The sequence below is a fragment of the Eubalaena glacialis genome, chromosome 5, assembly GCF_028564815.1.
Source record: "Eubalaena glacialis isolate mEubGla1 chromosome 5, mEubGla1.1.hap2.+ XY, whole genome shotgun sequence".
NCBI lineage: Eukaryota > Metazoa > Chordata > Mammalia > Artiodactyla > Balaenidae > Eubalaena > Eubalaena glacialis.
Window position 1 is genome coordinate 64268703 of NC_083720.1, and position 24388 is coordinate 64293090.

A 24388-nucleotide genomic window follows, 5' to 3' on the forward strand; every position below is an offset into this window, starting at 1 on the left:
CTATGTGACACATTTTTAATATATACTTTTAGATATTTGTATGCCATATTTGGGTTGTTTTAGTGTCATATTTGTGAGGGTTCTTTTCCACAATATTACCAGAAATAAGCCCAGCATTGTTATCTTTTATAGTTTACTCTTTTTTCCTAAGGTGTATTGAGGTGTAGCAGTAATACAGTTAGTGAATTCCTACTGGGAACTTTTAAGAGTATTTGGATAAACTGGTGATTTTTTTTTTTAACTTAAGCCTTTATTTCTTTATTTTTGGCTGAGTTGGGTCTTCATTGCTCCACACGGGCTTTCTCTGGTTGCTGTGAGTGGGGGCTCCTCTTCATTGCGATGCACGGGCTTCTCATTGCAGTGGCTTCTCTTGTTGCAGAGCACAGGCTCTAGGTGCATGGGCTCAGTAGTCGTGGCTCGTGGGCTCTAGAGCACAGGCTCAGTAGTTGTGGCGCATGGGCTTAGTTGCTCCACGGCATGTGGGATCTTCCTGGACCAGGGCTCGAACCCGTGTCCCCTGCGTTGGCAGGTGGATTCTTAACCCCTGCACCACCAGGGAAACCCTAAACTGGTGATATTTTTTAAATTACATTTTTTTTTTTTTTTTTTTTTTTTTTTTTTACAGGAAGGGCTCTCACCCTTTCTTTTTTTTTTTTTTTTCCACACACACTGTATTTTATTTTTACAAGAGATAAATAGACTGACACCAAGCATTGTACATGGATGACCACAACAAAAGCAACAATGATTGCAATTACGAAACACACTCATACTATGTCATAATATTGACATTCAGTCCAGTAATCCTCCACTGTAACAGCTCCTTTACTTTGCAGTGAAAATTGATTTGTATATTCTTTGCCTCTGAGTCCTTGTGGGATTTTTTCTTTTTTAAAATTCAAACAGAAAGTCACAAAAATTATACTCATCCTCGTCAGTTCACTCAGTCCCATGTAATTAATTTTTTTTTTTCATCTTGATCTTTTGTTAGCACTTTTATGAGCTCATCAGTTTTTCATTAGAGTTCTGAAAATGCTTATTCATTCAGTTCAGCAGTACAGTCAGGTACCAGAAACCTGTACTTGTCAGAGTCTTTTCCATGAATTTCCTGAAGATGAAATCCTTTTATAGGAACATATTTACAAAAGCATCAGAGTACACCCAGAACTGTCTGTAAATGACAAAAGACTTAAAAATGACCACGGTTAAAGATTTGATGAAAGTTCATAATAATGCAGTTGACAAGAAAATTAGTTATTTCTGAGATATACATTTTAAAGTAATAACTAGGATTATGACTTATAACATTATACCAGAACATATAAGATTTTTAGAAATTTCATGTAATGTCTGAAACATTTATATTAACATATTTCCATACAAATAACCCAATGAAAGTTTAGTATTAGTTGTTTTGTTTGTTTGTTTATACTGCAGGTTCTTATTAGTCATCAATTTTATACACATCAGTGTATACATGTCAATCCCAATCGCCCAATTCAGCACACCACCATCCCCACCCCACCGCTGTTTTCCCCCCTTGGTGTCCATATGTCTGTTCTCTACATCTGTGTCTCAACTTCTGCCCTGCAAACCGGCTCATCTGTACCATTTTTCTAGGTTCCACATACATGCGTTAATATACGATATTTGTTTTTCTCTTTCTGACTTACTTCACTCTGTATGACAGTCTCTAGATCCATCCACGTCTCAACAAATGACTCAATTTCGTTCCTTTTTATGGCTGAGTAATATTCCATTGTATATATGTACCACAACTTCTTTATCCATTCGTCTGTTGATGGGCATTTAGGTTGCTTCCATGACCTGGCTATTGTAAATAGTGCTGCAATGAACATTCGGGTGCATGTGTCTTTTTGAATTGTGGTTTTCTCTGGGTATATGCCCAGTAGTGGGATTGCTGGGTCATATGGTAATTCTATTTTTAGTTTTTTAAGAAACCTCCATATTGTTCTCCATAGTGGCTGTATCAATTTACATTCCCACCAACAGTGCAAGAGGGTTCCCTTTTCTCCACACCCTCTCCAGCATTTGTTGTTTGTAGATTTTCTGATGATGCCCATTCTAACTGGTGTGAGGTGATACCTCATTGTAGTTTTGATTTGCATTTCTCTAATAATTAGTGATGTTGAGCATCTTTTCATGTGCTTCGTGGCCGTCTGTATGTCTTCTTTGGAGAAATGTCTATTTAGGTCTTCTGCCCATTTTTGGATTGGGGTGTTTGTTTCTTTAATATTGAGCTGAATGAGCTGTTTATATATTTTGGAGATTAATCCTTTGTCCGTTGATTCGTTTGCAAATATTTTCTTCCATTCTGAGGGTTGTCTTTTCGTCTTGTTTATGGTTTTCTTTGCTGTGCAAAAGCTTTGAAGTTTCATTAGGTCCCATTTGTTTATTTTTGTTTTTATTTCCATTACTCTAGGAGGTGGATCAAAAAAGATCTTGCTGTGATTTATGTCAAAGAGTGTTCTGCCTATGTTTTCCTCTAAGAGCTTTATAGTGTCCAGTCTTACCTTTAGGTCTCTAATCCATTTTGAGTTTATTTTTGTGTATGGTGTTAGGGAGTGTTCTAATTTCATTCTTTTACATGTAGCTGTCCAGTTTTCCCAGCACCACTTATTGAAGAGACTGTCTTTTCTCCATTGTATATCTTTGCTTCCTTTGTCATAGATTAGTTGACCATAGGTGCGTGGGTTTATCTCTGGGCTTTCTATCTTGTTCCATTGATCTATGTTTCTGTTTTTGTGCCAGTACCATATTGTCTTGATTACTGTAGCTTTGTAGTATAGTCTGAAATCAGGGAGTCTGATTCCTCCAGCTCCGTTTTTTTCCCTCAAGACTGCTTTGGCTATTCGGGGTCTTTTGTGTCTCCATACAAATTTTAAGATGATTTGTTCTAGCTCCGTAAAAAATGCCATTGGTAATTTGATAGGGATTGCATTGAATCTGTAGGTTGCTTTGGGTACTATAGTCATTTTCACAATGTTGATTCTTCCAATCCAAGAACATGGTATATCTCTCCATCTATTGGTATCATCGTTAATTTCTTTCATCAGTGTCTTATAGTTTTCTGCATACAGGTCTTTTGTCTCCCTAGGTAGGTTTATTCCTAGGTATTTTATTCTTTTTGTTGCAATGGTAAATGGGAGTGTTTCCATAATTTCTCTTTCAGATTTTTCATCATTAGTGTATAGGAATGCAAGAGATTTCTGTGCATTAATTTTGTATCCTGCAACTTTACCATATTCATTAATTAGCTCTAGCAGTTTTCTGGTGGCAGTTTTAGAATTCTCTATGTATAGTATCATGTCATCTGCAAACAGTGACAGTTTTACTTCTTCTTTTCCAATTTGTATTCCTTTTATTTCTTTTTCTTCTCTGATTGCAGTGGCTAGGACTTCCAGAACTATGTTGAATAATAGTGGTGAGAGTGGACATCCTTGTCTCGTTCCTGATCTTAGAGGAAATGCTTTCAGTTTTTCACCGTTGAGAATGATGTTTGCTGTGGGTTTGTCATATATGGCCTTTATTATGTTGAGGTAGGTTCCCTCTATGCCCACTTTCTGGAAAGTTTTTATCATAAATGGGTGTTGAATTTTGTCAAAAGCTTTTTCTGCATCTATTGAGATGATCATATGGTTTTTATTCTTCAATTTGTTAATATGGTGTATCACATTGATTGATTTGCGTATATTGAAGAATCCTTGCATCCCTGGGATAAATCCCACTTGATCGTGGTGTATGATCCTTTTAATGTGTTGTTGGATTCTGTTTGCTAGTATTTTGTTGAGGATTTTTGCATCTATATTCATCAGTGATATTGGTCTGTAATTTTCTTTTTTTGTAGTGTCTTTGTCTGGTTTTGGTATCAGGGTGATGGTGGCCTCATAGAATGAGTTTGGGAGTGTTCCTTCCTCTGCAATTTTTTGGAAGAGTTTGAGAAGGATGGGTGTTAGCTCTTCTCTAAATGTTTGATAGAATTCACCTGTGAAGCCATCTGGTCCTGGACTTTTGTTTGTTGGAAGATTTTTAATCACAGTTTCAATTTCATTACTTGTGATTGATCTGTTCATATTTTCTGTTTCTTCCTGGTTCAGTCTTGGAAGGTTATACCTTTCTAAGAATTTGTCCATTTTTCCCAGGTTGTCCATTTTATTGGCATAAAGTTGCTTGTAGTAGTCTCTTAGGATGCTTTGTATTTCTGAGGTGTCTGTTGTAACTTCTCCTTTTTCATTTCTGATTTTATTGATTTGAGTCCTCTCCCTCTTTTTCTTGATGAGTCTGGCTAATGGCTTATCAATTTTGTTTATCTTCTCAAAGAACCAGCTTTTAGTTTTATTGATCTTTGCTATTGTTTTCCTTGTTTCTATTTCATTTATTTCCGCTCTGATCTTTATGATTTCTTTCCTTCTGCTAACTTTGGGTTTTGTTTGTTCTTCTTTCTCTAGTTTCTTTAGGTGTAAGGTTAGATTGTTTACTTGAGATTTTTCTTGTTTCTTTAGGTAGGCTTGTATAGCTATAAACTTCCCTCTTAGAACTGCTTTTGCTGCATCCCATAGGTTTTGGGTTGTCGTGTTTTCATTGTCATTTGTCTCTAGGTATTTTTTGATTTCCTCTTTGATTTCTTCAGTGATCTCTTGGTTATTTAGTAACGTATTGTTTAGCCTCCATGTGTTTGTGTTTTTTACGTTTTTTCCCCTGTAATTCATTTCTAATCTCATAGCGTTGTGGTCAGAAAAGATGCTTGATATGATTTCAATTTTCTTAAATTTACTGAGGCTTGATTTGTGACCCAAGATGTGATCTGTCCTGGAGAATGTTCCGTGCGCACTTGAGAAGAACGTGTAATCTGCTGTTTTTGGATGGAATGTCCTATAAATATCAATTAAATCTATCTGGTCTATTGTGTCATTTAAAGCTTCTGTTTCCTTATTTATTTTCATTTTGGATGATCTGTCCATTGATGTAAGTGAGGTGTTAAAGTCCCCCACTATTATTGTGTTACTGTCAATTTCCTCTTTTATAGCTGTTAGCAGTTGCCTTATGTAATGAGGTGCTCCTATGTTGGGTGCATATATATTTATAATTGTTATATCTTCTTCTTGGATTGATCCCTTGATCATTATGTAGTGTCCTTCCTTGTCTCTTGTAACATTCTTTATTTTAAAGTCTATTTTATCTGATATGAGTTTAGCTACTCCAGCTTTCTTTTGATTTCCATTTGCATGGAATATCTTTTTCCATCCCCTCACTTTCAGTCTGTATGTGTCCCTAGGTCTAAAGTGGGTCTCTTGTAGACAGCATATAGATGGGTCTTGTTTTTGTATCCATTCAGCAAGCCTGTGTCTTTTGGCTGGAGCATTTAATCCATTCACGTTTAAGGTAATTATCGATATGTATGTTCCTATGACCATTTTCTTAATTGTTTTGGGTTTGTTTTTGTAGGTCCTTTTCTTCTCTTGTGTTTCCCACTTAGAGAAGTTCCTTTAACATTTGTTGTAGAGCTGGTTTGGTGGTGCTGATTTCTCTTAGCTTTTGCTTGTCTGTAAAGCTTTTGATTTCTCCATCAAATCTAAATGAGATCCTTGCCGGGTAGAGTAATCTTGGTTGTAGGTTCTTCCCTTTCATCACTTTAAGTATATCATGCCACTCCCTTCTGGCTTGTAGAGTTTCTGCTGAGAAATCAGCTGTTAACCTTATGGGAGTTCCCTTGTATGTTATTTGTCGTTTTTCCCTTGCTGCTTTCAATAATTTTTCTTTGTCTTTAATTTTTGCCACTTTGATTACTATGTGTCTTGGCGTGCTTCTCCTTGGGTTTATCCTGTATGGGACTCTCTGTGCTTCCTGGACTTGGGTGGCTATTTCCTTTCCCATGTTAGGGAAGTTTTCGACTATAATCTCTTCAAATATTTTCTCTGGTCCTTTCTCTCTCTCTTCTCCTTCTGGGACCCCTATAATGCGAATGTTGTTGCATTTAATGTTGTCCCAGAGGTCTCTTAGGCTGTCTTCATTTCTTTTCATTCTTTTTTCTTTAGTCTGTTCCGCAGAAGTGAATTCCACCATTCTGTCTTCCAGGTCACTTATCCGTTCTTCTGCCTCATTTATTCTACTATTGATTCCTTCTAGTGTAGTTTTCATTTCAGTTATTGTATTGGTCATCTCTGTTTGTTTGTTCTTTAATTCTTCTAGGTCTTTGTTAATCATTTCTTGCATCTTCTCAATCTTTGCCTCCATTCTTATTCCAAGGTCCTGGATCATCTTCACTATCATTATTCTGAATTCTTTTTCTGGAAGGTTGCCTATCTCCACTTCATTTAGTTGTTTTTCTGGGGTTTTTTCTTGTTCCTTCATCTGGTATATAGCCCTCTGCCTTTTCATCTTGTCTATCTTTCTGTAAATGTGGTTTCTGTTCCACAGGCTGCAGGACTGTAGTTTTTCTTGCTTCTGCTGTCTGCCCTCTGGTGGTTGAGGCTATCTAAGAGGCTTGATGGGAGGCTCTGGAGGTGGGTAGAGCTGACTGTTGCTGTGGCAGTCAAAGCTCCGTAAAACTTTAATCCACTTGACTGTTGATGGGTGGGGCTGGGTTCCCTCCCTGTTGGTTGTTTTGCCTTAGGCAACCCAACACTGGAGCCTACCCAGGCTCTTTGGTGGGGCTAATGGCAGACTCTGGGAGGGCTCACGCCAAGGAGTACTTCCCAGAACCTCCGCTGCCAGTGTCCTTGTCCCCACGGTGAAACAGAGCCAGCCCCCGCCTCTGCAGGAGACCCCCCAACACCAGCAGTTATGTCTGGTTCAGTCTCCCCCAGGGTCACTGCTCCTTCCCCTGGGTCCCGATGCACACACTATTTTGTGTACGCCCTCCAAGAGTGGGGTCTCTGTTTCCCCCAGTCCTGTCGAAGTCCTGCAATCAATTCCCACTAGGCTTCAAAGTCTGATTCTCTATGAATTCCTCCTCCCGTTGCCAGACCCCCCAGGTTGGGAAGCCTGACGTGGGGCTCAGAACGTTCACTCCAGTGGGTGGACTTCTGTGGTAAAAGTGCTCGCCAGTCTGTGAGTCACCAACCCAGCAGTTATGGGATTTGATTTTACTCTGATTGCGCCCCTCCTACCGTCTCACTGTGGCTTCTCCTCTGTCCTTGGACGTGGGGTATCCTCCTTGGTGAAGTCCAGTGTCTTCCTGTCGATGATTGTCCAGCAGCCAGTTGTGATTCTGGTGCTCTCGCAAGAGGGAGTGAGAGCACGTCCTTCTACTCCGCCATCTTGGTTAATCTCCTCTAAATTACATTTTATCTATGGTTTTCCCTAAACCTTTGAAAACTATCTTGAAAATTTAATCATTTTAAGAACTACAATGTGGGATAAGATCATGATTGTTGTAGCTACTTTACTATAAATCTTTCAGTGCTAAAAATTATCGTAAGTAATAAAAGATGCTTTAACCTTTGATTCCCCAAATTGTTTGATATTGCAACATTTATTGAGTATTTACCACATGCCAGGTGGTGTTGAAAGACTCCATCTAATCTTCACAACAACCTCATAAGCTTGATACTAGTAATTTTTATTCCACATGACAAATGAAAAAAAAAAAAAAAGACATCTTTTAATTTGCCTGAAATCACACAGCTAGCAGGTGAAGAGCTGGGATTCAGACACGGGGAGTTTGGTTCTAGAACCACAGTTAGTCCCTCTACTGTCTTTTCTGTTTGATACCAGTCGGTGTACTTAACAGATCAGATAATGAGCAAGATTGACCAAAGTGTGCTTTAAAACTTCATTTCAATAATGGCACTGAAAAAATAATTGCAAAATATGCTGGGGTTTTGATAGGGACTGTGTTGGATCTGTAGATCAGTTTGGAGAATCTTGAGCCTGTAATTGGTGAGGATTGCCATGCTAACAATATTGAGTCTTCCCATCCATGAAGATGAAAGATCTCCTTTTAGATTTTCTCTCAGCAAGGTCTTATCGTTTACAACATATGTATTGCGTTGCTTTTGTTAAATTTGTTTTTCAGTGTTTTATTATTTTAATGCTATTGTAAATGCAGTTTTTTTATTTCATTTTTGGATTGTTTGTTGTGAGTACAGAGAAATACTGTTGATTTGTATAGTCTATCCAGCCACCTTGTTGAAATTGTTTATTAGTGATTGTATTTTTCCTCTGGATTCCTCAGGGTTTTCTACATACAAGACCTTGTCATCTGAGAATATTTTTTTTTCCTTTTCAGTCTAGATGCCTTTATTTTTAATTTTTTCTTCACTGCACTGACTACAACCTCCAGTAAAATGTTGACTATAAGTGATAATGTGTTCCTGATCATAGGTGGAAAATATTCAGTCTTAAGCCATGAAACATGGTGCTAATTGTAGGGTTTTGTATAAGTGCCCTTTATCAGGGCAAAGAAATTACTTTCTGTTCCCCGTGGCTGAATGGGTATTAGATTTTGGCAAAAGTTTTTCTGCATCTGTGGAGTGATCATATGGTCATGCCCTGTATTAATGTGGCATATTCCACGTTAAACTAACCTATCATTCTTGTACTATATCCCCTTTGGTGACAGTGTATATATTGCTGGGGTCAGTTTGCTAGTATCTTGCTAAGGGTTTTTGCCTCAGTGTTCATGAGGGATATATACTGGTCTGCAGTTATTGTTTTGTGTTTTTTCTTTTGATGTTATTGTCTCATTTGGGGTTTAGGATAATATAGACTTAAAGAATGAGTTGAAGTGTTCCTTCTACTCTTTCCTGAAAGTGTAAGGGATTATTTCTTTAAATATTGATATATCAGTTAAATACTCTGGGGTGGTGATTTTCTTTGGGAAGATTTTTAATAACTAATTGAAATTTTTTAACTTGTTGTAGATCTCTTCAGATTTTCTTTTCCTTGAGTCAGTGTCAATAATTTCTGTTTCTAGAATTTGTTCATTTCACCCACGTTTTCTAATTTATTAGAAATAAAGTTATTGTTCACAGTATATCCTTATAAATTTTTTTTAACTTCTGTAGCATCAGTATGCTACATGGCATTTCATTCCTAATTATAATAATTATGTATGAGGAAGTCCTTGCCTCCCATGTATTCACAAGTCTAATGGGGGGAGACAGACTAAAAATAAATAAATTAAAAATATTATATTTATAATAAAGTAAAATACATGATGTTATATAGGGGTGAACAAAGTGCTATGGGGTGACCAGGGCATACCTGTCTCTGTCTAGTAAGCATTCACAAACTGTGCTGCCTTTGACTGGGACTCAGGAGGGTCAGAGTCTGCCAAGCAAAGGGGATGCAGTAGATAGGGGATTCTGGGCGTGGAAAGCAGTATGTGTAAAGACAAGGCTCGGGTTCAAGTAATATCTGAAAAATACCCTGGAGGGTGCATGATAAAGAGCAGTAGAAGATAGAACTTAGGTCAAAGATACATTTACACCTGCTGAATATCCTGGCCTTCATCCTCTGGGCCACCAGATGCCAGCCAAGGTCTTTAATGATCAAATTAGTTTTCACTTTTGTTTTGTCTTAGAATTTATCTCCAGCAGCTCTGTGGAGCTTAAGACTGCAATGAGAAGGGACAGGTAACAGGTCAATCAAATAGGAGACTTTTGGACTCTAAGGGCTGAGAGATGGTGAGTACAAAAATAGAGAGTAGACAAAAAGCCTAGCCAAATTCAAAAGAAGATTATGATAAAATTGACAGGATGTGGTGATATGGAAATAAGGAATGGTGAGGGTGATGGTTGGGCACAGAGGACTTGGAGGGCATGGAGAGGAGGTAGCCTCTGGGCAGCTGCCAGACAGGAAATCAACCCAAACAACAACAAAAGTCAGATAAGATGTCCAGATGAATCGTTGGCTAAGGGGCCAGGTAAAGAGGGAAAATCCAGGCAAGAGCAAACCTACAGAGACTTGGGAACCCAGGCTGGAATGACAGCTGTAGGTGGATCCTAAATAAGTTTTGTGAGCTCCCAAGAGGGAAATGACTTAATCTAACGTCCATGCTCTTAAGGTTGGGTTAGGTGGGGCAGTAAGAAGTTCCAGTCCAACATGGTCATTTTGGCGCTCTTATTTTTAATAAAAGCTTGGAATTAATCTAAACCCTGCTTGAAGTAGGATAACGATATTGACTGATAATTCTGCGCCAGCTAATGTTCTTCCTGCAGGTAACTCAGATACTACACAGAGACCATCATTAATTCTCAAATCATAGAGGAATTATTTAGAAAGCAACTCCTTAAAAACCTCTTTAGTGCTGCCAAAGTGTTAATGCATCTTTTCAAAGCATTCAGGAGCTGGACAGATACAAATGGATGCAGTGACTATGAAGAATAAATGATGACATACCTCGTCTTGATCTACACTTTTGTAAGAGGTCCCTTTTTATGTGTGACATTCTGTGACTTAATTTTTCCTATCCATGACATTCTAGTGTTTTTTAATTGCCAACCATCCGGATGTGCTGTCAGTATGAATCAGGTTTTTTGTATAATTAAGCCAGCTTATCTGTCACCCAGCATAATTAATCCATTCTATTTTAATTACTTTTCCATTTCCAGAGCCAATCATCCTATATTAATACAAATATAGGAAAATCTGAGTCACTTTTGTAATATAAATAATAATACAGAATGCCTGTCATACACTTCCCTCACATTTTTAGAAACATTTAACATAAGTTGATAAAATATTAGTATTTTGCCAGAAACACAGAAACCAGGAAAGACATCAGTATTTCAGTTCATTCACTTACTTCATGAAGTCAACTTTCTAAACCCGATCATGTATTTCCCAGAATTTCACAGTGTTGATTCCATGTCCAACCAATGGCATATTGTAATGTAGGAAGCCTTTCTGTTTCTGGAGGTAATTGCAGAGACGCATTGCCTGTCAGCTCATTTTTATCCCTGGTCCCTGTGTGGGATTTTTCATATACTCCTTCCTTAATTGAGCATGACTCTAGTCACTGGGGATGCAGCAGCGAAAGAGACAGAAGAAGGTTCTGAGTCCCATTGAGCTCACGTGGCAGTGGGGCAGACACATAGTAAACAGATAATTATCACCAATAGTGATGAGTAACGTGCAAATAATTTGAAGAAGATGGTGTGATAGAGAGGGGTTCTGTAGCTGGAGGGCTCAGAGAAGGCCTCTCTGAGGATGTGGCATTAAAGCTGACACTTGAATGACAGGAGATGACATGAAATGATCATGGGACCAAGCATTCCAGGAGGAAGTCATGGCTAGAGCAGAGGTCACCAGTGAGAATATAACCCAGGAACCAAATGAACGCCAGCGCTGCTTGAGTGACATGAACAGGGCAAGTGGTAAGAAATGAGCTTAGAGAAGGAGAGAACATTCAAGGTAAGGAGTGGGGATTTCATTCCAAGCTCCATGAAGAGCTGCTGGAGGATTTTAAACAAGAGAGTGATGTGATCGGATTTATGTTTTTACAAGATTGGTCTGGCTGCTCTATGGAGAATGGATTGACGGAGGCAAGTATGGAAACAGCGAGATAGGGTCCAGATGAGAGATGAGTTTGGCTTGTACCAGAGGTGCAGAGAAGTAGATTCATTCAGGATTTATTTAGAGATGGATGGAGCAAGAGAACTTATTGATGGGTTGGCTGTTGAAGGGTGTATTATAGAAAGGGAAAAATCTGTCACGGATAACTGAGATTTTTGTTTGTTTGTTTCATAAATATTAGGACTTCAGCATCCCTTAACCATTCTGGGAAGCTCTTGCATTTGTCATTTTCAAAGATTGATTCTTTGCACAGTTGCATATTTTCCATGGTTAGACTGCAGACTATGGCATTCGGCTCTCTAAATTCAAATCCAGGTTCTCCAACTTAGTGGTCATATGACCTCAGGCATGTCTCTTAACCCCTTTATATTTGTTTTCTCTTATTTTAAAAATGGACTGATAATTTTACCTATTTCATAGGGTTTTTGACAGAAGTGACTAAGAAAATACACATAGAAAAACTTAGCACACTACTAGTCTACAGTAAGCACTCAGTAAACGTTAGTAATTAGATATTGCATTTCTGTCTTAGCCTCCTTACTATGACACATTCAGGTCTCGGGACCCAGTAATAAGAGTTATAATAACATTTTTAAGAAGCAAATTTCTGCTCATTTCATAATTTTTTCATGTATTATTTGAATACTATTTTTTTTTAGAATATCTTACCAATAATCCTTGTTTAATATATTCCCAAATTCCACATCTGGTAGTATCTCTTCATTTTTAAAGTGACTTTGTTATTTGGGTCTTAAAAATCGGTAGCCTTTTAGAGAGATTGAATATCATCAGCTTTACTTCGAAGTTAGTGTTTTCAGCCCTTACAGTGGGGTGAGGGAGGATGGGCACCTGATCCCAAGATTATATAAATCATGTGGGAGCTTAATCTGCTGCTTCCACCGTGCCGTGATGGCACATGGGCACTGCTCAGGTGTACCCTCCTCAACGCAGTCCTCCTGCTTTCCCTTTGGACTTAGGTCCATGTTGGATCTATGGGGAGAAAAGACCCTACTTGTTTGGATCACAGGGTAATCTCGAAGACCTTGTATTGAATCTTTGGTTCCCATGTAAACACTGGTTCCTGTCACTCTGTCAAGCTGCCGCTGCATCTCAGACTCTTGGGATTGGTTGTTTGCCTCTCAAAACAGGCTTGAGAACAGTAGGAAAGTAGAGTAGGTCAACACGGCATATGGTTGAGTTTGCATGGACAGATGTGCTTGAGAATAACAAGGACAGTCTTTTAAATTGGTTCCTGAGTTATAAATGTGGTATGCAGATGTTTCATGGTTATGGCTGGGATTGAGGTACATTTAGCAAATGGTTCTTTTCATGAGATAACACATTAACCTAATTTTTTAAGCTCTGATTCTTATCTTTCTCTGAAGTTAGCTGGGCGAGGACCATTCTCTTTGCTGTAAGCATCTTACAGCGTCATCACTGATGTGGAGCACCGTCCAGCACAAGTGGCTGTAGAATCCCTTTCTGTGCAGAACATTCAACATTAAATACATACATATGTTATGGTTCTTCTGGTTTCAGGTTCTCTGTTTCTTCTTGTATTTTTTAATGACACGGATAATTTTTAAATATTTTATTTCGAAGCTTTTAACACACTGTGGCACATGTAAAACGATCCCCTCTCTGATATAACAGGTCCCTAATCCCAGGGCGGGAGACGCTAATGTTGAACTGCTGGCCAGTGGAATCTGCTAGTTTTAGACGTTGACTCCTACAGTTTGTCGCTCCTGACTATTGTGCTGATTGCACAGATGCTGTACTGAACCTTGTAAAAGTAGCATTGTTTCTAAATACTGTAGGGAATGATAGAGTCTGGATGTTTTTGGAAATCAGTAATCAGTGTGTGTGTCTGTGTGTGTGTGTTTTGAAATATTTACACTCAATGGAGCTACACCTGATAGCCTTACAATTTTTCCTTCTACCTCTTTGAAAGACAATGTGGTTGTGGCTACTTAAGAGCGCCATGTGAGGGTCTACATGGGTATAAAGAATAAGCTGTGAATTCCCAGCTCTGCCAGCACCCACAGAACTTACCCAGGGCTCCCATTCGCCCTGTGTGCGTGGTAAACATCTCAGCTACCCCTGCTCTGTTAAGAGCAAGTCTTCTCCAGCAGGCAAATATCCCATCATTTCACGATGCAGCACCCCAGCTTGATTATATTAATGTTAATGTTTATTTGTAAGCTTTCTTTTTTTCCAGAAATGTGTACTATGTGGACATAACTCACTTTCTGTGTGTTTGCTTTTCTACCACAGACACGGGAGCAGAAAGACAGGCACTAAGAGAAAACGTGTATCCTAAATTAAGAGAATTCTGCAGAGAAAACTATGGATTAGAATTTCAGGTAACGCTGATATTAATTTCATTTTTAATTATGTCAGCTAAATAACTAATGTTTGTTTCTTGTCACAGTTTGGGTGTTATAAAATATAAGTTTTAAGCCCCGAAATATTTCATTTCTTTAAGCGTGGGTGAAAAGAAACACTGGAAAATGGAAGTAAAATATTTAGTCATTTTTGATGTTTTGCACTTTTATGCTCTGCTTCTTGGACCCTACCCGGTATTGGCTCATCTTTTTCTTCGAATTATGTTTATTTGCTTTTTTGCTAACCTCCACTAATGTCAAAAAGGGCAAGGTTGCTGAGCACCTGCCTTTAAGCTGGCATCTCTAGAAATGTTTTGCATCAAAAAATTGGGACCAACTCTCTCCCGAGTATTTCTTTTTAGCAGCTTGGTCAGTCCTTGCCTTCTGTCCTACCTTTTAGTTTTTATTTGCATTGAAGAATGTCCTTTTTCCCAAGCATTTTGGGAATTTACCATTTACCAAAAAAAAAACAAACCATCAGCCTTTCAAGAAACAGTAACTGTGCATGTCATTGCTAAAAGTCATAAACATCCTGGCATTTGTAGACACTATTGATGAGGCCACCTAATAGAAAAGTACTAGAAGACACTGGGCATATCTTAGACATCCAAAAAAAATTTTTAAGTGAATGGCTCCTGCAACTATAGATAGCGTTATTTAGTCAGAATTCATCACCTTCATTTGCAATGGACATCTTAACTCTCCAGTGCTATCCTAACTACATGTTTACATTGTTAAGTAAGGACTATGGACTAGAGGTTTGTGGTGTAAGAGTACAAAATGTGTCATTTTTTTTTTTTTTTTTTTACTCTTTGGGTTGGGAGAGAGTGTTTTGGTTTTTTTTTTTAATTTTTATTTTTTTGTACAGCAGGTTCTTATTAGTTATCCATTTTATACATATTAGCGTATATATGTCAATCCCAATCTCCCAATTCATCACACCACCACCCCGCCCCCCAGCCGAAAATGTGTCACTGTTAATGGAAGAAAATTTCACCCCTCATTTGTTTCCTTCTGAATACAGTTGACCCTCGAACAATGCAGGGGTTAGGGGTGCTGACCCTCTGCATAGTTGAAAATACACGTATAACTTTACAGTCAGCCCTCTGTATCCACGGTCCCTCCATATCCGAGGATTCAACCAACCATGGATCATTTCATACTGTAGTATTTACTACTGAAAAAATCCACACGAGTGGATCCACACGGTTCAAACCTGTGTTATTCAAGGGTTGACTGTAAACATTTTGTCTTGGTATACTTCATAGTGCCTTCTAATAGGATGTATAAAATAACAGTTTCAAAATGGCTTTGATCTCAATGCATAGTGTCCGTTGGCAGCAAGCCATTGTGACACACATATTGAATAGTTACTCGTAAGTCACTGTTTACTTGAAAAATCATCAACATAAATTCCTTGTTGTGAAGTCAGCACTACCTTCTCTGAGGAATCTCGTTCTACTGATAACAAAGTCTCAACTGTTAATAATTCTGATATGTCAAGATTCCCAAAGACTTAGACATTCCTTGGGGACTCAGTTACTGTAAAGAAATGTATCCAAGCCTATTAATCCCATCTTTGAGTTTATTTGGGTTTGCATCACTTTTGTCAGTAGAAGAAGGTTGAGCTACAGAACAGCCTCCATAAAACATGGAATGGATTAGGATCAGCTGAGGGGAAAAAAGGAAAAATATATTTTCTAAATTTTAAGTAGGTACAGGAGAAGACAGATAAAGCCAAAGGAAAACTGTAGAAGGCAAGGTCCATAGAAGAAATTGATGGCAAGGATCATTCCAGGCAGGTGTATTGTATCAGTCAATGAGATACTGGACAGCAGAGGAAACAGCACTGGGTAAAGCATGACATGGAATTGAGCCCCAGCTCTTGACTGTGAGTGACTTAGCCCACCCACTGGTCCTTTAGTGTCTGAAACGGGGGTGGTGACAGCTTACACATCTGAGGTTGTGTTTAGAATACAATATGCAAGGTTGCATTTGCTTCCCACCTTCCAAAGTAGGTTGGTTATAGAGCTCCCTGAGGCTGTGTTTACTAGAGAGATGGTTCTCTTTTCTCAGCTGCAGCAAAATGTGCCAGAAGCTTCACAAAAAAACGAATTTAGCCATACAGTGTTCTGGATTCCATCTTTGTGCATTGGACTCAGGAGAAACACATTTCCTAGAGTTACTCAAACATACCAGTCTATTTCCTGCTTTCTTGCCTTTGCTGTTCTTACCACCTACAATGCTTTTCCATCTGCTTCTTCCCCTGCTTCACCTCCTAAGTCCTACTCATTCCTAGGACTCTTCCTGTCTGATCTTAAGTCATGCCCCTCTTCTCCTTGCCCACTTCTCTGCAGCTATGTGTCCTCCATTTGGTCCCTTGAACACTTCAAGCCTATTCCATTTAAGGATTTTTCCCTGGCTGTCTCTCTATAGGAATGCCCACCCCCTCATCTTTTCATGGGTGTTTACTCACTGTCCTTCAAGTCTCCGCTGAAATGTCACTTCCTAGAGTTGCTTCCCTAATGACCCAATCTAAAGTAACCCCCTAGGTGTGCTGTCTTTTACATCATCCTATTTTAGTTATTTGCATAGCATGTGTCAGTGTTGGATATTTTTCTTATTTACTCATGTATTGGCTTGTTTCTTGTCTTTCTTCCAAGATTGTAAGTTCCACAAGAACAGGGACTTGTCTGCCTTTATGACAGCTACATCCTAGTATAGTGCCTGGCACATAGTAAAACTCCATAAGAATGTTGAATGAATGAAGTCTCAGCCCAAACATTACTTGCTTAAAGAATTGTTCTCTGATCCCCTCATTCCTCCCAGGTTATACCACATACCCTGCTCCCCTAAAGTCCTGTGCATAACTCCCAATCATTGATCCAGTTCATTTAAGAAGTGTTTATTGACCATTGACAACATGCCAGTCAACATTCCACGTGCTGAAAATACAGGGAAAAAAGCCATCAGACCCTCTTCTTGTGGAGCTTCCAATATTGTTGAGAGAGGCAGACAATAAATGGTAAATTCCAGTGGTTATAGATGCATTTTACTGAGTAAATGATTTTAAGAAAAGTAAAACACGATAAAGGGAGGTAGGGAATGCCAGGTAGTCAGAGAAGGACTGAGTAATAAGACAGTCTTTGAGCAGAGATCTGCAGAAGGTAATGGAGCAAATCATGCAGATGTTTTGGGAGGAGAATTCCAGATGTAGGCAACCAGGAAAAGGGTCTGGGGTGGGAATGTGTTTAGAATATTCTAGGCACAGTAAAGAAGCCAAGTGGGAATGGAGTAGAATGGAGTAATGAGTAAGATAAATGATTGTAGGAGATGACATCAAAGGAAGATCATACCTTATGGACTAAGAGTAAGGACTTAGAATGTTACTGAGTAAGAAGGGAAAGAGTGACAGGATTTATGTTTAAGAGGTTCGCGCAAGCTTTGTGAGGGGACTGGAGTTGGGGTGGGGAGAGATGGCAGAAGCAGTAAGGCAGTGCAAGTTAAGAAATGATCATGGTGTGCAGACTAGAATGAGCGGCAAAGATAAGGAGACATCTGACTAGGTACGTTTTTCATCACCTGTCTATAACGTCTAAAAATTCTCAGGACTGGAACTGTGTCTTATTCAACTTACCCCAGTGATTGGCCTACTATGTGCCAGGTACTTGACTATTTAGTTAAATCTCTATTGAACTAAGTTGATAGACTGCAGAGTTACACTTTAAGCAAGGCCATATACTTTTTTCTCTATGCCTGTTTGGCAGACTGTTTTCTAATATTTCCTTTATTTTTTCATTTAAACTAAGAGTTTTAATGAAAATGCACCAGCCTCTCTGATTATGTGAACTTCAACTAATTCCATGTGTAATATACATAGTTGACTGCTTGGAGATGAGAACATTAAATGGAAAGAATGTCAGGCCTACTCAGAGCAGAAAACACACATGGCTCAGAGAAAGACAAGGGGTTTAAATAAGATGTTATTTGATTTGCCAGTGTTCAGTGAGTGCCCTTGACTATGGAGAAGAGGATCAAAAGGAAGAACAGGGGAATAAATTGGGAAAAATAAAGACAGATTGCGGTAAAAGCAGGTGGTGCAGGACCCAATAAATAAAGGGCTTGTAATTATCTGCAAGCCCTGCTTTCAGATGTTTCCTCTCCATTCTTATTGCTGAGACCCTGATCTAACCTTAATTGCTTCAAAAAATTAGATGAAGGGACTTCCCTGGTGGTGCAGTGGTTAAGAATCCACCTGCCAATGCAGGGGACACAGGTTCAAGCCCTGGTCAGGGAAGATCCCACATGCCGCAGAGCAACTAAGCCCATGCACCCCAACTACTGAGCCTGCGCTCTAGAGCCCACATGCCACAACTACTGAGCCCACGTGCCACAACACCTAAAGCCCGTGCTCCCCAGCAAGAGAAGCCACTGCAATGAGAAGCCTGCACACCACAACAAAGAGTAGCCCCCGCTCACCGTAACTAGAGAAAGCCCACGCACAGCAACGAAGACCCAAGGCAGCCAAAAATAAATAAATTTTTTTAAAGCTATTTAAAAAAAAAAAAAGATGAACAAAGAGGATCTTAACTGATCTTGTTCTCTGCTTACCCACAGTAGGTTGCAAGTCCTGGAGGAAGAGACTAGTCCTCGCTTCTTTTTAAGTCTCCGGGGCCTGGAAGAGTGCTTGACATTTACTGGGTTTAGTAAAAGTAGCAAGCAGAACTGCCTACACCATCATCCTACTTGAGTTCTTCTATACATCACCAGAGTAACCTTACTTAAATGTCAGGTTGTCATTTCCTTTGCTTAAACCCTTATAATGGCTCCCTGCTGCCTATGGGGTCCCTCTTTAATGTGATCCCAGCTGTCTCCCCAACTTCATCTGCCATTTTTCCCAACATAAATACTCCATGCCAGTTTGGCCATCCTCATCCTATCCTTGGAGCACATCTTGCTGATCACTCATTCTTGACTTGAAAATCTCATTTGCTGTACCTATTGCAGTTCTCCCCTATTATCAGAAATACCCTTTCTCCTCTACCACCTACCCTTCAAACTCCAGCCCGAGTTCTTGCTTTCTAAGAAGTCTTTTCTGATTCCCAAATATTCCCCCTCTACTCCCTGAACTCTTATAATCTGCCCCACCCTGCCCCCACAGGTACGCTGAGCAGGAGTAAACCTGATTAGGGCAGGGACCTCTAACGGGGGTACTTGATTGATCTGGGCGCTTAGCCACTGCTCCATTTTGAAAACAATTTCATTTCAGTCCAGCCACTCAACTTAGTTTCGTTCCTTAAGAATACCTTCTGATAGCAAACATTTTTAGTGGGCATCTAGTATTCCTCTCACATCACTTAGTCACCAAAGTTAATAACCCTGTTCCTTTTTCTTCACCTTTAACATCCAATAAATCCCAAAGACCTGTGGATTCTACCTCCTAAATATTTCTCCAGTGTATCCCAGCTGTTCAAGTCTATATTACTGTCATCTTGACTATCGCAGTAGATATGCTGCGGGCCTGTTTACCTTCATCTCGTCCTTCTCCTCCCCAGCCTCAGCCCTTCCACCCACCTGGACCACCTCGTCCGCCCTCCACCATATTTCTGCAGTGGTCTCTCTGAAATACACATCTGACTCTTTCATCCACAAGATACATTCTGCACGTCTTAGCCTGGCATACGAGGTTCTCTTTTCCACCCCTGTCCACTGAGGTCTTGTCTGTCCCCTCCCACACAGGTAGCCTGTTTTAGCCTTTCTAATCTACGTTCAGTTTCCCAAACAAGTTCTTTTTTTTCCCCTGAGTCTTCAGACCCACTGTGCCCTCTGTTTGGGTTGCTCTTAAATTGTCCGCCATGCCAATGACTAGAAAATTTTCTACTCATCCTTTAAGAAACAGTGAATTTCCTTCTTCAAGATTCCATAGTGCTTTATTTCTAGTCTTTAATAGCCTCTGTCATATTGTTTTAATTACTTTTAAAATGCCTTTCCCCCTAACTGGAAGCTCATCAAGGTCAGAAGTCATATTATTTATATCTTTTTATCACCAGTCCTTTTTAGAGCACCTGCTTCATATTATATACATAATAAATGTTGATTAAAGTGAATTTATTGATTAAACGAATAAGACCCAGAAGCTGAGAGTCTAGACCACTGCTATGCAAAAGAAGTATAATGGGAATCACAGATGCAAGCCACAAATGCAATTAAATTTTCTAACTACGTTTCGAAAAGTAAAAGGAAGCAGAAAAAAAAATTTAAGAACATATTTTATTTAAGCCATTTTATATCCAAAATATCATTTCAACATATAATCAACATAAAAATTTTTAGTTATTTTATATTCTTTTTTTCATACGAAGTCTTCAAAGTCCAGTGTATATTTTACACTCACAACACATCCCAATTCAGACTGGCCACATTTTGGGTGTTCAATAGTCAAATGCTCCCATGTTGGACTGTAAAGTTCTAGATGGGAGTGGTCAGGGTGAGGCCATTCTAACAGGGATGAGAGCCTGACTGCCCAGTAACAGGTGTCCTGCTGCAAGTGATGGAGAGACTTAATTAGAGGAGCTTCCGTAGGGATGGAAATTCATTTGTACATGAATTTGTACATAAAAAAAAAAAAAATCCAGATAATGATTAAGAAAATTTTTCACTAGTCAAATTAGTAACTTGTCCTTTTATTTGATCACTTTTGGACATTGCATTAGTAGGGTGTGTCAACTAAAAAGAAAACACACACACACAATGTAGAAACTATGAGTCAAGTTTTTTGGTGTCTTACTGAGGACTATAGCCTGGGAGACAGCCTCTCAGAGAGCTCTGAGAAACTGTTCCGAGAGGTAAGGGGGAGGTCAGTACATATGTGATTTTGGCAAAAGGGGAACGTGCAACAAAGCACACATCTCGGTAGAAGGTTGCTACTAGTCACAAGGAACTGGTATGTTAGTTAATGGTTTTAGTGCTTTTCTAAGTATGGGAAGATGCAAGCATCCAGGTTCATAAAAATTTTCTCCTGAAAATATCTAACTATCTGAAGGCCTGTTCTGCCAGGTTTCCCAGAGCACAGAGTGCCTCCTTCCGGATCTCAGCCCTGAACTCCTTTCAGGGTATGTTGAAGGTCATACTGCAACATGGCTGCAGTGGCTAGTGACTTAATTCTTGTAGAGCCAGATGGTGAGCAACGTTCTTTAGTTGGCAGGTGCATAATGTGAAATAGTTAATGCAGCGTGCAAAAGCACTGTGGAATCGGGGCTGAGTAACGATGTGAGGCAATGGGCTAAAACTTATGGTCAAGCAGTTCATTTGCCTGCTGTCTTAAGACTTAAACTTTATTTGAAATCAAAAGAGGAAGGTGATGGAAACCTCATTTGCCAATATTAGATGAACAGTCCTTGTCTTGATGGGTGCCATTTGTTACCTTTTGCAGCTTTGCTAAAGAAGCTTTTAAAAAAATTCCCCCATAAGCCCTTCCAATTGAGTATAACAACTTGGTCTCAAAGCAGGAACTCCTATGCCGACCCAGCCCTTTTCCTTCTCTCCGGCAGGCAAGCGTTGAGTCCCTAGGTATGTAGGGAAGTGTGAGTGAAACCTGCAGCTCCAGCCAGCAGGAAGATCTTGCCAAACCTGCTCTCTGCCTCACAATGCCATTGTGGTGCCACCTGAAGGCACCAGAGAGGAAGATGCTCATCCTTGGTGAAGGTACCTCCTGAGGCCCCTTTGGTCTAGAGTTTGTCCTTCTCTTCTTTGCTTGACATTCCATCTCTTCATGTTTCCTTTGGCAGCACAGGTCCAGACCTGTCCACCTGTTTTTTTCATCCCTAGACCCCCAAGTAGATGTCATCTTCTGAAGCTGGTGCCTGTGCGTGAGTGAGCCCCATATCAGCATCTCCAGCCCTCACCAGAGTTACATGAAGATAGTTGTTTTTTGAATGTTAAAATATCTAAAATGGAACCCATCCTTCTCCCTTTTCCCAATTTCTCAGTTGCTACTATTCCCCAGTCTTCCAGACTTTAAAATTGTGGCTCATAGTTCATTCTTCATCCTTTACAACCTAGATCCAAATTGCACTGTTCCCCGTTGATTCACCTGCCACAGTGTTTCCCGGAAACTGGCCTGGTCTTCCAGTTTCACAAGGCTCTGTCTTTACTCAGGCCTCTGTTTCTTGATAGCTGAATGACTATGGCGGAATCTTCTTGACCTTTCCTTACCCGGGGTGTTTTTGTGTTCTGGTCCAGACTGTACACAGCACAGCAGCTGCTCAAATAATCTTTACACCGTATTTACCAGATCATTCATTCTAAGATGCATTTTTTTTCACATTTTTACATCTCAGAAATCAGGATTCATCTTACAAACAAATGGTGTGTCATGGTGTAATTGGCAGTGTAATTTAGTGGAATGGACAATATTAGAGCAGCCTACTACTGATGATATTTTCAATTCAGTAAAATGCAGCACATTATGTAATTTATGGGGTACAGTGGAAACAGCATAAGTTTTTCTGTTAGAAAGACTAGGATTCAAATTCTGGGTCTGCAAATTTACCAGTCCTGTGACTCTGGGCAAATTGCTTGATTTCCCTGACACACAGTTGACCGCTCTGTAAAGTGAATGGGGTAGTATTTATCTTCCAGGTTTGTTACAAGAATTCAATGAGATGATGCAACATGCCTGGCACGTGGAAGGCGCTTAACCAATATTCATTTCTTTCTTTCACCTTTAAGTCTTTCTCCTGAACAAGAACCTAGTGTAATGAAATTATTCATATGCATTTTTCTTTTGCCTTTTTGAGTACAGTAAGAGACCTTTGATCAAGGCATCTGTCTGTCTGAGGGGGTGCTTCATGTCTGGTGCAGAAGGAATGTGAATGGGAAGAATATTCAAGAAATATTGTCATGCACACAAGAAAGGATTATGTAGCAAGACAAAAACCTTGGAGGTCACACTATCAGCTTGTGAGAAGATTTCTCTAAATTCCTTAAATCACATCTTTAGCATATCAACTAGCACTTAGCGCTCTGACCCTGGAGATCTAATATGTAGAGAAGAGGGCCCAGCTTGTCAATAAGGCAGAGCCAGGACCTACCCAATGTGGTCTCCAGGAAAATGGTGGAAGGAGACAGAGAGGGGCAGAGTTCGGGAGATCTGCTTCCCCATCCCCCTTCTGCTAGTTCTGCTTCAGAAAAGGGGAGGTGGGTTAGATGAGTGAGAACAGGTGGGTGCATGGGTAACACTGAGGGCAGCTTACCTCTGCTCTCTACTTAGGACTCTGGAAAGAGATGGCCTTACAACAATCATCCCCCTGCCCCTACCTCTGCCAACAGACCTGGGTGTGGCCACATTGTGGCCATGGCAGCAAGAGACCATGAAGTTTCACTTCCAAAGCTGCCCTCAATTACTGTGTGTCACATATGCTGAGTTAAGAGCCACTGTTAGTCTCCATGACAGGGAGATGTGACCACACAAAAGGGCTAGGGTGGAAAAACTGGATGGAGCATGGTCCCAAGGCCTGGGACTTCTCAGCCCCAGGAGGGGAAGGTGGCCCTGATTGCTGCAGAGCAACACCAGGCTCTGAGCAGGCTGAGAGGGAGAGGCCAGTCCGTGGGTTACAACTGCCCCAAGCACAGCCGTGCTGCCAGCAACCAGGCGGGCAGTGGGCATCGCCTGGGGACTGTGCCCTAGAAATCCATTTTTCCCCTTCAGGATATGAGGTCACCCAGACATCATGTTAGGAAAAGAAGGAGGCTTTTGAAAGAGTTGGCATCTTGATTCAAGAGAGAATAAGCACTTAATAAAGAGTCCTTGGAAACATGAGTTCAAACTAAGGTTGAAACTGGATAGAACAGAAGCTCATTTTATCCTGATAACCAGAGGATAGAGACTTAGGCAGGAGACCCAAACCATTTTAGACAAAATAAAAAAGCTACATTCTCTATGTACATCCAAGTTGTAGGTCAGGTGAAATTATGTGAGTCTTACATTAGCCTGACCTGACTAATAATTCCTTAATCTCACACTGAAGGTCCATCATCAGTTGTGTCCACCTGCTTTTCTTCCACTGCATCTTCACCACCGCCCTCCTGTTCTACTGAACCCGGTCTCCTTCTCTATATTCATTTTTTCCTCCTGACTGTCTGCCTGCTTAGGAATCTCAAAATGCATTTTGCCTCCTGAGTTGCCAAAATACATCATTGGCTTTATAATTGATAGGATATGTTGTGATGCCCTTGGTCTTTTCTCCACATTGTCAACTAATCACTCCTTTTCCATTGTCTATTAATCAAATGTGTGCCTCTTTCTAAAATGAAATGCATCTCCCCTCATTGAATCACACATCATTTCACTCAGGCCAGCACTTCAATTTGTCTAGCTCGCTTTGCATTTTGATTCTGTCCGTCAAAGCCTGGACAGGCCTTACCAAGTTCCTATTCTGTAAAAAGTCTTAAAAGCATGTTAC

At 39.9% G+C, this 24388-nt stretch overlaps 1 protein-coding gene across 1 annotated transcript in view; it reads left to right on the forward strand.

Annotated features, from left to right (window-relative positions):
• Positions 1–24388, forward strand: part of NWD2 (NACHT and WD repeat domain containing 2) — a 201612-nt gene that overhangs the window by 73406 nt on the left and 103818 nt on the right. Inside the window, exon 2 of the mRNA XM_061191310.1 lies at positions 13816–13904. Within this exon, the coding sequence (XP_061047293.1) occupies positions 13816–13904 (89 nt within the window). The remainder of the gene's footprint in view (positions 1–13815; positions 13905–24388) is intronic.